General features: G+C 52.5%; 1 protein-coding gene across 11 annotated transcripts in view; it reads left to right on the top strand.

Moving 5' to 3' along the window:
• The window catches only part of MORN1 (MORN repeat containing 1), a 51477-nt gene that overhangs the window by 19665 nt on the left and 15188 nt on the right, over positions 1-16624 (top strand). For 4 of the 11 annotated variants that reach the window (XM_077891550.1, XM_077891551.1, XM_077891552.1 and 1 more), the window contains exons 9-10: positions 5811-5934; positions 6363-6532. In XM_077891550.1, coding sequence (XP_077747676.1) covers positions 5811-5934; positions 6363-6532 — 294 coding nt within the window. Of the gene's footprint in view, positions 1-5810; positions 5935-6362; positions 6533-8968; positions 11674-16624 lie in introns of those variants that run through there. The other 7 variants (XR_013376235.1, XM_077891554.1, XM_077891556.1 and 4 more) reach the window with 7 other exon arrangements.

Here is a 16624-nt window from a genome sequence, read left to right on the forward strand (position 1 = left end):
GGGAGAAGCAGGCTCCATGCAGGAAGCCCGATGCGGGACTTGATCCTAGAACTCCAGAATCACACCTTGAGCTAAAGGCAGATGCTCAGCCTCTGAGCCACCCAGGCATCCCCAATTTTGCTTTCTTTTCCAAGATTGTTTTGGCTATTCTGGGAACTTCGAATTTATATAATTTTTTTAGGATCAGCTTGTCAGGTTTTGCTATTAAAAAAAAATTTTTAAAAGCCTGCTGGGGGCAGCCCTGGTGGCTCAGCGGTTTAGCGCCGCCTGCAGCCCGGGGTGTGATCCTGGAGACCCGGGATCGAGTCCCACATCGGGCTTCCTGCATGGAGCCTGCTTCTCCCTCTGCCTGTGTCTCTGCCTCTCTCTCGCTCTCTCTGAATGAATAAATAAATAAATCTTTTTAAAAAAATAAAATAAAATAAAAGCCTGCTGGGATTTTGTTAAGGATTGCTTTGACTATGACCAGGAACAGCTGCCATTAATAGCACCGTATCTTCCAATCCATGAACATGGGACACCTCCCCATTTATCTATATCTTTACTTTCTCTCACCAATGTTTTCTAATTATGTGTGCAAGTGTTTCACTTCTTTTGTTAAACTTATTAATAAATGATAATTTATTGGTAGTTAGGTTATAACTTAACTGTAATTTGTTCACTAATAAATGTGTAATATTTATTATTTTTATGCTATTATGAGAGGAATTGTTTCCTTACCTTTATTTCAGAAATTTCTAAGCTAGAATCAATTTTTAAATATTGATCTTATATCCTTTGACCTTGCTGAACTCATTTGCTAGCTCTGCTAGTTTTGCTGAGAATTTCTTAGGATTTTTCTGTATAAAGAATCATGTCATCTGCAAAAATATCCGATTTTTCTTCTTCCCTTCCAGTCTGAATGTGTTTCTTTCTTTCATTTGCAATATTTTACATTCCCATTGGAAGTCTCTGGTTGATCAACATCTTTGCTAGCATTTGTTACCATGAGTCTTTTTGATTCTAGCCATCCTACTGGGTATGAAGTGACATTTCATTATGCTCTGATTTGCATTCCCCAAACAAGTAAGATATTGAGCATCTTTTTATGTATTTGTTGACCATTTGTATATCTTCTTTGGAGACATATCTATTCAGCTCTTTGCCCACTTAAAAAAATGAGTAACTTTTTTTTATTGTTATTTAGAGTTCTTTATATGCTCTGGTTGTAAATCCCCTTATCAAATACCTGCTTTACAAATATTTTTTCCCATTTTGTGAATTGCCTTACAGTTTCTTGGTGGTGTCCTTTGAACACAAAAGTTTTCAATTTGGGGGAAGTGCAATTCACTTATTTTCTTTTGTTGCTTGTGCTGTTGGTTTCATATCCAAGAAGACTGCCTCTTTCAGAGTCCTGAAAATTTTATTTTCTTCTAAGAATTTTATATTTTTAGCTCTTACATTTACAACTATGATCCATTTGGAGTTAACCTTTGTGTATGGTGTGAGGCAGGGGCCAACTACATTCTCTTTTGCATGTGAATGTCCAGTTGTCCCAGTGTCATTTGTTGAAAGGCTGTGATTTGTTCCATTGAATTATCTGGGCATTCCATTTGCTAAAATTTTGTTTAGAGTTTTTGCATATCTCTCCATGAAGGATATTGGTCTTAATTTTTTTTCTTTTTAAAAATTTTATTTTTGGGACACTGGGGTGGCTCAGTGGTTGAGCATCTGCCTTCAGCCCAGGGTGTGATCCCAGAGACCTGGGGTTGAGTCCCGCATCGACCTCCCTGCATGGAGCCTGCTGTTCCCTCTGCCTGTGTCTCCACCTCTCTCTCCCTGCCTCTCTCATATGAAGAAATAAAATCTTTTAAAAAAATAAAAATAAAAATTTTATTTTTAGGTAATCTCTACACCCAACATGAGGCTCAAACTTTTAACCCCAAGATTAAGAATCACATGACCCACCTACTGAGCCAGCCAGGTGCCCCCCAATTTTTTTTTATAATGTCTTAGTCTGGTTTTGGTATCAGAGTAATGTTGACCTCATGCTTCAGTTTTCTGGAAGAATCTATTGAATTAGTATTATTTCTTTCTTAAATATTTGGTAGGTTTCAATATGAAGGCCATTGAGGCCTGCAGTTTCTTTGTGCAGACTTATAACTACCTACTCAACTTCTTTAATGGATATAAGGTTATTTCGGTTATCTATTTCTTCTTAAGTAAACCTCAGTGTTTTGTATCTTTGTGTGTGTGTGTTTAAAGATTTTATTTATTCATGAAAGACACAGAGAGGCAGAGACATAGGCAGAGGGAGAAGCAGGCTCCCTGTGGGGAGCCTGACGTGGGACTCGATTCCAGGACCCTGAGATCATGACCTGAGCCAAAGGCAGCCACCCAACCACTGAGCAACCCAGGTATCCCATGTTTTGTATCTTTGAAGGAATATTCGTTCATTTCATCTAAGCTGTCAGATTTATTGTAATAAGTTTGTTCATAATATTCCCTCATTCTCCTTTTAATGCACTTTTAATGCACTCTTTTGTTCTTACTATGGGTTATTGATGTCTTCTTTTCCATTTTGCCTGACTAGTCTGGCTACAGGTTATCAGTTTCATTGATAAATAATCAACTTTTGGCTTTATTGATTTCTCTATTGTCTGTTTTCTATTCCATTAATTCCTATTATGGTCTTATTATTTCCTTGCTTCTGCTTACTTTGGGTTTAATTTGTTTGTAACAACAAATTTTGTTGTTTTGTTTTAGTTTTTAAGATGGAAACCAATGCCATTTCTTTCACACCTTTCTTTACTAATACAAGAGTTTATTGCTATTAATGAACACCCTTAGTACTGCTTTAGCTGCATCCTGGAGATTTTTTTTTTAAGATTTTATTTATTTATTTATGAGAGACACAGAGAGGCAGAGACATAGACAGAGGGAGGAGCAGGCTCCCTGTGGGGAGCCCAGTGTGGGACTCCATCCCAGAACCCCAGGATCATGCATGACCTGACCCAGAGGCAAATGCTCAACCAAACCACTGAGCCACCCAGACATCCCTCCAGAGATCTTTCTGCAATTAACTTCTAACTTAGTCCCTGTGGTTAAGAGTCACACGTTGTATTTCTTCAGTCCGTTTCAATGTATTGAGACTTTTTAATAACATTGGTTCTATTTTGGTAAATGTTGTATGGGCACTTTGAGAAGAATATGATTTCTGCTTTTGTTGGGTAGAATATTCTATAAATATCCATCAGGTGGATTTTATGATACTATCAAGTTTACATGTGCTTGCTGATTTTTCTGTCTGCTTGTTCTATCAATTATTGACAGTGGTATATTGAAATCTCATTTTTCATAGATCTTTTTACCAGGTATAGAATCCTGGTTCACAAAAAAACAAACAAACAAACAAACAGACAAAAAAAAACCTGGTTCACCTCCCAGCAGTACAGCAGCACTGTTCCATTGTCTTCTTGTCTGCACTGTTTCCAGTGAGAAGTTGGCTGTCATCCTTATCCGTGTTTTCTCTGTACAAACATGCTTTTTCTCTAGCTGCTTTTAAGATTTTCTTTTTATCACTGATTTGAATAGTTTTATTTTTGATGCAACACGGTATGGTTTTCTTCATTTTTCTTGTGCCTGGGATCTGTTGATCTTCTTAGATCTGTGGTTTTATAGTTTTTATCAAGTTTGGGAATTTTTCTAAACAAATAAATCTTAAAAAAAAGAAAAAGAAAAGAAAAAAGGAAAGAGGTTCCTGGATGGCTTAGTTGGTTAAACATCTGACTCTTGATTTTGGCTCAGGTATTGATCTCTGGGTAGTGAGATTGAGCCTCATGTTGGGCTCTGAATTCAGCAGGGAGTCTGCTTGGGATCCTCTCCTTCTTCCTCTCCCTCTGCCCCTCCTTCCACCCCTTCCCCACTCATGTGCTCTCTATCTCTCCCTCCCTCCTCCCCCTCAAATAAATAAATAAATAAATAAATAAATAAATAAATAAATCTTTTTTAAAATGGGGGGGATTTTTCAGCCTTTATTTCTTCAAATAGCTTTTCCATCACAACTTCTCCCTCTTCTCTTTTAGGGGCCCCCTTACCCATGTACTAGGGCGCTCAAAGTTTCCCCCACTGTTCATGGATTCTTTCTCCCCTTCCCCCTTCCTCCCTCTTCTCTCTTTACCTTCATTTCTTCTTTTTCCCTTCCATAGCTATGTTTTCAAGTTCATTAATATTTTTTCTGCAATATCTAATCTGTCCTTGATCACATGCAGCGTATTTTTATTTTACAGTTTTTATTTCTGGAAGTTCAACTTTGTTTTTATATCTTCTGTGTCTCTACTTATGTTTTGAATGCATGAGATACAGTTATAATAAAAACTTTGAAAAAGCGCCCTTTCCTGCTAATTCTAACATCTGGGTCAGTTCTGGGTTGCTTTTAGTTGATTACGTTCCCTCCTCATTATGGACCATGCTTTTCTGCATTCTTTGTGTGGCGATCTTTGATTGGTGCCAGACATTGAGAATTTTACCATTTAGGGGCTGGATATTTCTGTGTTCCCAAAACTTCTTGGGCTTTGTTCTGGGGCATAGTTGGTTTATTTGGAGACATTTTGATCCTCTCAGGTTTTGCCTGTATGACGTGTTAGGTGTGGAGGAGAGCTCTGTCTGAGGCCCATTATTCCTACTCTTGAAATGGGAGCTTCTGAGAGCCCTGCCCAGTGTGGCCAACGGGAGTGAGCACCGCTCCCAAACTGCCAGGATCGGCCCCTGCCACCTTCTCAAGTGGCTCTTTCCCTGGCCTCTAGGCATTTCTTCACACTCATGCACTGATCTGTGCTCTGCTGTGCACCCGAGGGGCCTGCGCTTCTCTTTCTTTGCCTCCAGGCCTCCAGGACTCCTGCTGTATGCCTGTTGTCATGGATGTCCAGCTATTTCCTCACTGAGGAGGTTCCTGGGCTTGCTTAGTCCCCTCCCTGCACCTAGTCCACCTTCTCTAAGATAGTGACCTGGGCAGTTATGGAGTCGACACCATTTGTTCCCCATCTCTCAGGGACTGCTGTCCTTGCCTAAGGTCCAGGATCTTGAAAACCATTATATTATCATTAAATTTTGTCTGCTTTTTTGGTCTCTTCAAGTAGGGTCATGGATTGGTTGCAGGTACTCCATCTTGACTAAAAGTGGAAGCTGGTCAAACCACAGTGGGCCGTGGCTCTCTACTCCTTTCCTTCTGAGTCAAAGTGTTTGCAGGGCCCACCTGCCATGTCTCCTCTTCCAGAGGGACTGGACAATGGGCCTCCACTGACACTGGTCAGTGTCGTTGTTGGCTGTCCTGCAATGGATCCAGAGTCCACATGACCAGGCCCTGTGCTGAGTGCCTCGGGAGTGTAGACTAGGGAGACAGAGCCACCCCCTGAGTCGAGGTGGGAGATGGGTAATGGGTAGTGATGGCTCCCTGGAGGCAGGACCATACTGGAGACAAGCCTCCTGTGTATCTGGTCTCGACAACCCCCATGCCCCTGAGCAGGTGAAGTCCTGAGGACAGCCAACAAGGAAAGGTTCTCCCAGAGGCTCAGCTTGGTCCCATGAGGCCCAGACCCCCCCAGCAGGGCAGTGTGGATGGCTCAGCCAAGGGCCAGGAGGGGTGGGGAGGCCAGGAAGGTGGTCGGGGCTCAAGTTGAACGTAGTTGTGGCCTGGGCCAGCATCACTCCTATGGGAGGTCTGCTGCAATGCCCCTTACAGGTGTCCAGGCCAGGACCAGGGAGGGAGAGATCCAGTGCTTGTCCCATTCTATTCCTTCCTTGAGACAGCCTGCTTCTCTCCCCTTTCCAAGGTGAGGACGGCCGGGTTTTGAAGATCTCAGCTGGTGTCAGGTACGTGCAGCTCCCGGCCTATTCGGAGGTCAGCTTCTTCAAAGTGAATAAGGACAGCCAAGAGACACCCATCCAGACGCCGTTGTGAGTATGGATGACCCTGGACAATACCTGTGTGACACTGGGGACAGGGAGGAATGGCCCAGAATTGCTCTACCCAAACCCGTCTCCACATCACTCTACACCAGCCAGGACTCTGAGGGCACTGACCGCCAGACACCATGAGCTCCATTTTGTGGAGAGGAAGCAAAGGCACCTGAGGCAGTGGGGGCTGGGCAAAGAGCCAGGAGCAGGAAGACTAGGGTTGCAGCAGGGTTCTAGGTGGTCCCAGAGCAAGACCAGCTCCCTGCTCCCACCCTCCCTTCTTCCCACTAACTTTACCTCTCAGTGCCTGCCTCAGCCCCTTCTCCTCCTAGGAAGGGCCTCTATGCCACGGTGTCCCCCTCAGCCAGGTGTCCCTACCCTTCAGCTCGGCATCCACCAAAGCACAGTCCCACCTATTCCCTTTGTAGTGGGTTTGAGTGCATTGCCTATCCTCTGTGGAGTCCCAAGTCTGGGGGCCTGGAGCCCAGAGCTGCCCTGGAAAGTGCCGGAGACCTGCTGCCCCCCAAGGGAGAGCTGGAGCCAGCGCTGGCATCAAATACCTTTCGTGGCCAGAGGGACATCCCCGGTGGCCTCCCTGGTGAGTAGAGTTAACCAGCTGATTGGCGAGGGGTGGCATGAGTGCTTAGAGGCATGTGGGGTGACAGCGAATGCCCCAGGAACTGGGCAGGAGGAAAATCAAGTTGAGCCTGGAGAACCCAGGCACGGTGACCCTGGAGGACACAGGACATCCCAGGAAGGTGGTAGTGGGCCTGAGCAGGCCTCTCCTCTGCAAGGCCAATCACCGTGTCTGTGGGCTGACAGACAGGTAGGGAGCTATCTGTCGTGAGTGTCCAGGCCTCTCAGGTGCAAACCCAGTGCCCAGGGTGGGGCTGGGGCACAGGCACTCCCAGGGGCCCCCACAGAGCGCATCTGGTCTATTGCTGTCAGCGTAAACGGAAGTGGTTTAGTTTGCACACCAGGAGCTGGCGGGAGAATGAAGCCCTGGCTGATGGTCTCAGGGTTGTTTCTGCATCTGTCAGGCCGAGGCCTGGGCCCGCGGCAAACCCACCAAGGTCACTGTCACCAGGAGGTCTGTGGTCAGTGTGGACAGGACCTCTGAGTGTAGGAGCCCACCCCGGTGGCCCCCACCTGCCAAGGTCAGCCACCATCTGTAGTCCTGTGCAGGTTTGCCTGGTTTTCCGGCTGATTCTGTGACTGTCCAGCATCTCTGTGTGCATTTGGCTCCGATTCCTCATGGAGACATGGCTCCCGGTGTCTGAAAACTTGCTGCCGTGGAGCCGCTGGCCTGGCTTTCCCATGGATTATTCCAGAATTACGCCTGGAAGCCAAGTGCTGGAGCTTAGGAGGTGAATCTAAGTTTAATCTCTACATCTCACTGTGTCTGGGGTTCCTAGGTGCCCCCACACCATCCGATGTGTCGCAGTCCCATGGGAAGAGCATTGGCATTACCCGAGGCATCCCAGCTGAGCATGGCCAGGGGTTCCTGCGTGGCCCCCTGTGCCGTCCTCACCACAGGAAACAGCTCACCAGATCCTTGGGGACCATTGCAAGCTTTGTTCTCGGGACTCAGGGGTCCCCAAGGGGCAAGTTCACACACGCATTAGCTGTGGGGGCCTCCAGGCTCTTCTTGGCCTTTGAAGAGGGGCCGTCCCCACAGTTAGGATCCCAGCCCTGGACACCACAGAGGGGTGCTTCTGAGTCACAGAGTGCTGGGCGGACCCGGCCTGGGCTCTCAACTGGGGGAGCCACAGGCTGTGGGGGGGGGCTTGGGGAGCCTGGCCATGACCCCTCGTCGGCTTCCAGCTCAGTTTATAGGAGCAATTTTACGCTGCAGGGCAAAACCGTTCTCATATTTCTGTGTAAAAACACTCGCCGGGCGCCACGCCTTCCACTGGGAGGGATTTCAGAGCCTGTAATGAGGTCTCCGTGGAAACCAGGCCCAGAAAGGGGGCCCCCCACGTCTGCTTCTTGATGTTTAGTGCAGGCGGCCAGGGCCTGGCCGGCTGTGCAGGCTTGGGGTGCTCGCCACTCGAGAGGCGGGTCTCACCCCGTGCTCGCGGGGCTGGTCTCAAGCTGCCAACACGTTCAGAGACGTTTCTAGCTTTGCTGAGGTGCGGGTGTGGTGCTGCAGAAAATTATCTTTTGGGAGACCGGGCGGTGGGGGAACGTGCCTTTGGTTTTATGAGAAGCACTCAGGTTGGAGCCCTGAGCCTTCGGGGTGTGAGCTCTGAAGGCATCATGGCTGAGCCCAAGCCCCAGTCCTTGGCCAGGTGCGTCTGGGGGCTGCTGCCTACAGTGGGGCTGCTGCTTCTCAGCCCTTCTCTGGCTGGGCACTGCTGTACCGACCTCCTCTTCTGCAAGATGGTGAGCAGCATCTGCCCCCAAGATTGCCGCCCCATTGTGACCCCCTCCTGTCCCCCCCTCCGGGTGGCAGGCCAGGGACATGCACAGCTGCCCAGGGGTCAGGAAGGGTTGAAGGGCTTCAACTCCATTGATGTGAACATCTCACATGCTTCTGCTTCTCTTACGGGAACGGGGTCACCTCCAAATGCTCTGGAGGACCACTGGCCCTGACCAATCCCATCCCAACAGCTGCCCCAGAGCACCCCTCGCCCCGCTGGTGCTCCAGCCTGGAGCATGGACATGCTGGCTAGCCGTCTGTCCTCTGGTGCGTTCTGCAAAGAGTAGATGAAGCCATTGCACATATCAGTTCTGCTGCAAATAGGGCGGGGAGGGGGGGGTCCAGCCTTAAGGAGAAAACCCCAGCTTAACCCAGGGAGCTTGCTGTGTGGACTCTAGGGGGCGCCAGCTGTGGGGCAGCCCAACAGTGTGTGAGCCCCTTGCACCAGCGGGGGGGGGGACCCAGAAACAGACCCAGGGGGATAGGGAGCTGCTTGGTGGGAAGGAGGTAAGGCTTTTTTTTTTTTTTTTTTTTAATGAAATGGCTTATTCTGTGACTATATGGGGAAGACATCCTTAACTTGTAAGTTTTCCTTATCCGTTATCCTGAAAGAGCAAGAAGTATGGCATTCCATGGCAGCCCCGACGTGTATGGGCAACATAATCAGGGATCTTTCTCTCAGACAAGCGAATGTCTGTATTCTCAAAGCCAAACCATAAACTGTGTCATTCTCATGCTTACCCCTGGCCTGGCACGGTGCCTTCTCGTATGGCTCCCAGATCTTGGCTCTCTTCCTCCTGTCAGACCGTCGCCCAGGACCCTGGAACCCCTTTCAAGCCTGCAGTGAGTCAGGGTCAAGCCAAGAGTCACTGCCTCTGTCTAACCGGGGTGACAGCCACATGTGTTTGAAAGTCTTGGGAGCATCTGCTGGGGGCAGCCAGCCTGCAGCCGGGACATACGGACAGGCCCCTAAAGTGCAGCCCGGAGGGTTTAGGCCCAGAGAGCAGTCAATACACGCCTGAAATAGATGTGGGCCAGAACATCTTCCAGGTGACCGTCCCTCTTGAAGCTACTTGCTGTGGCCCTGAGCAGGGGGTCCACTGACATTTCTTCCTGCAGACAGACTCCAAGCCCAGTGCTTCCCTCTCAATCAGGATCACAGGCGACACTGGACGCCCTCCCGTGACCAAGCAGGTGCTGTGCAAGCAGACAGGAGTGCAGCTAGTGGAAGCCTCATCCCAAGGACATACTTTTGCTCCCCAGAAGCAACCCCCCTCCCCAGTTCCGCGATCCTGAGCTCATGTAAGAGCCTGCTTCTGACAACACAGCAATGGCTTCAACTCCATTGATGTGAACATTTCACATGGACATTCAGAGGCAGGGGATGTCTCCCATGATCGCCAGGGATCCCCATTCCCGTTTCCTCTTCTACTCCATCGACCTTCCCATACCACCTTGTGGCCCCAGAGACCTGCACAGGTGCCAGTCATCATACCCCTGTTCCAGACAGCAGGAAGGGGGAAGTGTAAGAGGTAATGGCCCTTCTCTTCTAAGAAGCATCCCTTCTAAGACACCCACTGTCACTTCTACCTCCTTGGCCAGAACTTGGTCACATGACCACACCAGGCCACAAGGAGACAAGAAATACAACTTGCCAGCCAAGATCAGGCTCTGTTACCCGAGAACAAGGGGAGGATGGGTATATCGAGTCATCGAACCCAACCTCAGCTTACAGCGGAGAGCAAGGCCCTGGGCTTCCTGCCACCTCCAGGGACTGATCAGGCTGAAGGGCCCTTCCTTTACATCTCTCTATGGGAAGTGTGTCCCATGTGTGCAGCCCTGCCATGTCCCTCAACCTCATGCCCCAGTCCCATGACAGGACTGTAAGGCAGCGATCCGTGGGTTTGGTAAAACTGAGACTGGTGGTAAAGATGCTTAGTGTGTGAGACCAATGGGAAGTGTGAAGGTGGGGTCCCACAGCACCAGGACCTGAGGAGGGCTGCAGAGGGCCCTGCCCTGTGTCTCTGTCTCAGGGTTCACTCATGGTCGAGAAACAGTGCAGGATCCACCCTGGTCCTGGACAGGTGTCCCCCCTCCCTGACCCAGCGGTGGGTGAAGGCAGGGCCAGGGGCCTGGACACCTGGTTTTCTCTGCAGGCACCCCTCACAGGCCTTTGCTCCTGGAGGTACTGCTGGGTGCAGGCTGGGCCACCAGCAGGAGTCACAGACAGGCCACCTGCCCCTCCCCACCCTGCCCCTCCTATCTCTGTGAGCCCCACCGGAAGGATGCACCAGTGTAACAGGATGTCCTTGCCCACCTCATGGTTGACTCTGAGCACTTTGGGGTTTCCATTCTCAGCAGCCAGGAGGTTGGGTGCCTGGGAGAGGAAGGAGGAAAGGGGCTGGAGCCACCCTACAGGGAGGCATCGCGGCGGAAATCGGAACAGGCATCATCCACACTTGAAAGCAAGTATCCGTGTTTCTACGTGTTCTTGAGCTCATGCGCACATGGCTGGGGTCCACGGAGCACAGTCCCCAGCAGGCCAAGCTACTACTGTAGGCGCTCAGTGCTCTCTCCCCGCTGTACACTGGATTTCTCCAGCCACGTGCTCCTAGCCCCTCCAGTCACCAGAACGTGGGGCACGTGGACGGGACATGGGCACCCAAGGCAGGGCTCCACCGGCCCTTCCAGTTCATTCCCTCGCCCACACCCCACAGGGACCAGCTGCTCAGCCCGGCCTCACCCGTCCAACCCACAATTAAGAGAGCGAACCCTCTAAAACCTTAGTTTCCAATCACGCAAATAAGTAAAAGGAAGGGAGAAAATTCTCTTTCCGGAGGCCTCATGTCAGTAACATGTAATTGCCAAAATCAGTGTTTGATTATTTTGTTGATATGAAATATTTCAGTCATTGAATTGTTTTAACTTTCGAACAGACGATTTGCTTTTTGCTGAGAAGAACAGGCGATTTCATGGGCGTGGACGATCGCCAGGTTTTCTAAACCCTATTTTGGTGAAATTACAGCACCCATGTTTCAGTGACAAAGCACATTGATGTTATATTCAAAAAGATTTTTATATTTAGATGTTTAACCTTTTGTAATTCCCACCCACAGCTTTCCATGGTAGCGCCCTTTTCTGTAAATTGCCGTCAGTGGGGTGTCTGCTCACCCCCTGGCAATTTAGGCCCATTGAGTCCTAATGCAGGTGCTGATAATTGCTGCGGGGACATTGTCAGGCAGCGGAGCCCAGGGGCGCAGACAATCCCCCGTAAATTGGATTTGGGAACCTAATAAAGCTGTAGCAGGAGAACCTCAGATTGCATCGGGCTTGCTCTCTCTCTTTCTCTCTCTCTCTCTCTCTCTCTTTTAAATGCACAAAACCCTCCCAGGAAACGTTTCCAAATGATCTGAGTGGTCCCTCTTTTCCATTCGTTGAATAAATGCTTTTGAGTGTTCATCAGATGGGACCTACGAAGAATCACCCGTAATTTAAAATGATTTTAAAAATCAAGGTGTCCTTTGCTGCTAATCCAATCTTGCCAATAAAAGCGACGGAATGTGTAGCAGAGAACTTCTGGAAATTTCATTGCTGCTTGGGGTGGTAACACACTATAATATTAACTGTCTATGGTTAATGATGACAAGATTAGCTAGCATGAAAGACCCGTATTTTTAAAGGGAAATTTGTGCTGTAGGTTTCTCATCGAGGAATCCTACCAGGTAGAGGGAATGTCCCCAACAAGTACAGACAGATTCTGTGGTACCTCCAGGGCCAGCGCAGGAGGACCAATGGGATGAATTCAAACGTCTGCCTGAAACCACACATCCGAGGGATGGGCGGCCACAGGACCTGCAACCGCAGCCCCCTCCCCAGCAGCTCCCCAGTCCCTGTCCTTCCTGCAACCTCCTGCCTGGTCTGGGGCCTGGGCTCAGCCACAGGGTAGGCGCCCGAGGGCCACGCCCAGGGCCCCAAGAGCAGATCTGTGGGGTACCCTGGAGAGAAAAGAGGGCGGCAGACAGGCCCGGACATTCATCAGGCTGTGCTAGTGCCGAGCTCTCGCAGGGTAGCAAGCCCATGCCCCTGTAGAAGTGCCTTGGGATGGCTACTCCTGGGGGAGCAAACTCGGCTCCAGAACTGGGTGCAGAAGTGCCTCCTGCAGTACAGAGCCTGCTCAGACTTCTCTCTCACCCTGGCTGTGGCCTCAGAGGCCTATCCCAGGGGACCCAGGGGGTGGTCCCCAAGGCAGTCTCCATGCTCACACCGCAGGGGCGAGGTGGGCCCCTTCCCCATGACCTGGGGGATTTAGGCAGTCCACTGGACAAGCCCAGGCCAGGCAGGGATGGAGACTTCATTGTGTCCTGATCTGCCTCAGGTTTAGCCACGAAGGGGAGGGGACACATCCCACCTGGCCAGCTGCCCCTGTGCGGCTCTCCTTCCTCCTAGGACCTACCAGCAGGGGCTCCTGGTTTGTGATGGTCAGAGCCCTATTTGCCCTTCTGGGCTACTGCTGTGTCTCACCCTGAGTCTGGAGCCTCTGGCCTTCTTCTTGCCACCATATTGCTGCCTGTGACTCTCTGTCCACAGGGCACAGGTACAGCGCTCGGGTCAGGCCCTGCCCCAGCCGGTAGGGGCATGCGCAGGAGACTCATGAGGGCAAGAACCTTGACCTGGGGAAGGTTCCGAGAAGGGGCCTGTTTGGGGTTGCTGCTGTCCTGGGCAGTGGTGGGTGGGCAGGCCCCCATGCTGGGCAGAGTCGGCCGGATGAGCGGCTGGGGATCTGTCCTGGGACTGAGGGGATGGGCCAGGTGTGCACATTCATGTGGGAGCCCACATGCCAGATGAGTCCTCGCCCCACTGAGTGTGTATCATGAGGCGACCCATAGGAATGTTTCTGTGTGTGCCCTTATGTGCAGACTGTGTGCACCTATGTGCATGTTTCCCATGTAGGGTGCGTGTGCAAGTGTGTGCTCACACCCCGGTCATGTGACTGGAGGCCGTAGACCCAGCTACCTCCTTCTGGTACAGGCCGCTGGCCCATGGTTCTCTCTCTCCCGGGCCGCTCAGCAGCTCCTATTCTGCTCCTAGAGACACGACAGGTACCCTCATCCTTTCCCAGAAGGATGCACGCAGGGAGCTCTCTTTTGCTAGAAGCACAGCCTCAGCCACAGGCCAACTCCATCCCTCTCAGAAGGCAAGGCGTGCTGCCAAGTCAGGAGACCTCCGACCTCTGGGCCAGCCCCAGCGAAGGGCCCCGCACCACCTGCTGACCGCCTGCAGGCAGCCCTTCGTGGCCTCGAGGCCTCTGCGCAGACCTGTCCTGAGAGCCCCCGGGGGCTGAGGTGCACAGAGCTACCCTCGGCCAGCCCTCCCAGGACACACACCATCCAGGTGGCCCAAGGGCTACAGGGGAAGCTTCTGAGTAAGTACACAGTTCGCCACCTGCGAGGAGTGCCTCACGCAGCCACCCACACCAGCACATCCTGAGGTCAGCTGCAGTGCCTAGACCCTGCATCCCAGGGCCGTGCCTAGGGCCTGGTCGCCTGCTCCACCCTGCTCCTCGCCCAGATGGGCTGCTGCTTTCTGGATGAGCTGCCTCTGCAAGATGAGAAGCAGCCCCTTGCGGGGGGTCACCCTGTGTGGTGGCAGGCTGCCCGCCTCAGCCCTCTGGGGCTGGTGTCTCCATCGGTCGTCCCAGGGGTGGCCCAGCCTCACCCTGGCCCCTTGGTACAAATAGCCTGGCCAGGGGACCTTCTAGAGGTGAGGAGTAGGGGGATGTCCATGATGGGCTCATGGAAGACCCCACATCAGTGCCCCCATCCCGGGGTTGCCAGCAGAATCCCCTCCCCTTCACATCCCATGTGGCATTCCAGCTCAGTATAGCTCCAGGAGGGAGTCTGGAAACAGTGGCGCACCCCCAGGGTAGCAGGAAGATCTGGGGAGAGAGGATGCTTTAGCCACTTGGCACAGAACTCACGGCCCCCTTCAGAAGAACACCCGCATAGGAGAGGACAGGGCAGTGCGTCCTTTATTTTCTTCACATCCAGAAAGGACTTAGGCCAACAGGGACAGTGGCTTTGTGTCAAGTCCATTTTTCACGCTTCAATAAAGGGAGGGGAAGGCAGGCAGCAGGCTCCCCATGAGTACAGTGCTGTGCCCTCCTGGTGTGTGAGCCGCCGAGCTCCACCCAAGGGGCCCAGGGTCCTGACCTGCTGCCACAGGGCCAGGGGTCCTGAACACCTGCGTCCCGCCCTCCCTGCCCCCGCCAGGCTGGGCCACACGCTCCCTGCTAGGCTGCTTCTTACACAGGCTCCTTGGGAAATGCTTGAATTTGAAAACCTCTGGATGAAACTATGAACCCAACCCTGCCTCAGGTCTTAGGGCCCCACATGGGGACCATCTGTGTCTGGACTGGCTCCGCGGGCGCCTCCCCCAACCCAGGGTGTAGCCTGCGTGGACATGAGGCAGGGGGAGCGCCACAGGCCCTGCCCCGTGGTCGAGTCAAAGACAACATCTGGAGGTCTGTGGGGCCAGCCCCCACCGTACACATGGACAGGTGGGCAGGGGGCACACGGTGGTGACCTGGGCCATCTGAGAAGGGGCCCAAGGGGCCCCCCCAGCCCTGCCCAGCGCTCACACTGCCTCCTCTTCCTCTGGGTCATGGAGCCCCTCGCCCTGCAGACTGCTTTGCCTTGGGAAGCAACCGGCTCCTTGGCTAATTGAGTCCGCCCTAAAGCCTAATGCAGTGTGTCTGGTCACCTCCACATGAGACGACTCTGGGCCCCTTAGGGCCGATAACTTTTTTTTTTTTTTTTTTTCACTTAAATGAAGAAAACATCCAGCCCATGGCTGGCTCTCCACCCGGGCCCACGGCGGCCGTTTGACGGTGCCTGCGTGAGGCTTGTTTGCTCCCGCCGACGCTCCGCCTTTGTCTCCGTGTCCTACACAGGTGATTAGGGAGTCTAATTGAGTTGGCTGTAAAAAGATAATTAATCGACATTTCCTCCCAGAGAGGTCAAGCGCTGATCTCCCCGCGGCGCAGCCTCCCGTTAAGAGTCGCCCTCACCCCCCCACACCGGTCCCAGAGGCAGCAGTGACCTTTATCTTGCTGATAATTAAAATTGACATAAAGGCTTCGGAAAGAACTCCTGAGAGCTGAAGTCTGGCGTCTAAGGTGGGGGAGCTCCCTTGTGGGCCAGCCAGGCTGGGGAGCACCCCCCAGCGTGGCCGGGACCAGCTCCAGGGCCCCTACAGGCCAAGGCGGGACCCTCAGCCAAGAACACTGTACCCTCGGGAGCACGAGGGGATCGTGGGACACTCACTTCTCCCGGAGGCTCCCTCGGGACCTGTGGGCCCAAGTGCAGGAGGGCAGTGGGATCCCAGAGAACGTGGTGCTCTGGCCAGGGCTGCGGCTGGGAGTGGGGTTGCGTCTGCCTGTTTTGTGTGCCTGGTGGTGTCTCTGCAGCGTGGCCCCTTATCAGGAGGTGTTCTTACATCCTGTGGGTGGCACCTGCCTGCAAGTCCAACAGGGGGCACACGTGGCCGCCGTGGCAGCAAGGTGAGCAGTGGCAGGGGTAGGCCGCCTGGACACAGCACCTGCAATGATGCCCCGGGGCCAGGATGTAAGCAGAGGCCGGAGGGGCCAAGTGCCCGGAGGCTCATGTGGCAGCAGGGTTGTGAGCTAGGACCAGGGGCAATGAGTAGCAGGGGCAGCCAGACCTGGAGGTGCTGTGGCCACAGGGCTTGGTGCACACTCAGGACCCAGGAGGTCGGGGGTATCTGTGTGCTGGGTGTGAGGCTGGCCCCCACGATGGTGGTCTAGAGGGACATTGTGAAGGGAGGGGCAGAGTCAGGTGTCACCTAGTTGCTGGTAGAGCAAGTGAGATGGGGGGTGGACCTGCAAGAACAGGAATTGGGCCTGGGGGGCTCAGAGCTCCCTGGGGCCAGCGTGCAGGGGTTGAGCTTGGTCAGGCTGGCTTGTGCTCTGTGGACTTCCTGTGAGGGACAGTGCTGTGACCATGCCTGTGGAGGGCAGGCCAGAGGGAGACTTAGGAGCCTGGTGGGGGCAGCGCCAGCAGGAAGTGCTGGAGCCAGTGGGGGTGGGCAGGGAGGGAGGGACTCTGGTGGGTGGCGGCAGGGATGTGTTCTGAAGACCCAGGGCGGTGGGGACAGGGGGGTGAAGGAGCACTGGCTGGAGAGGGAGCCCCAGTCCTGGCCACACACCAGAGGTGCCCATCCTGGGAAGGTGGCAGCAGGTCTGGGTGTCAC

The sequence above is a fragment of the Canis aureus genome, chromosome 3 (assembly GCF_053574225.1).
Source record: "Canis aureus isolate CA01 chromosome 3, VMU_Caureus_v.1.0, whole genome shotgun sequence".
NCBI lineage: Eukaryota > Metazoa > Chordata > Mammalia > Carnivora > Canidae > Canis > Canis aureus.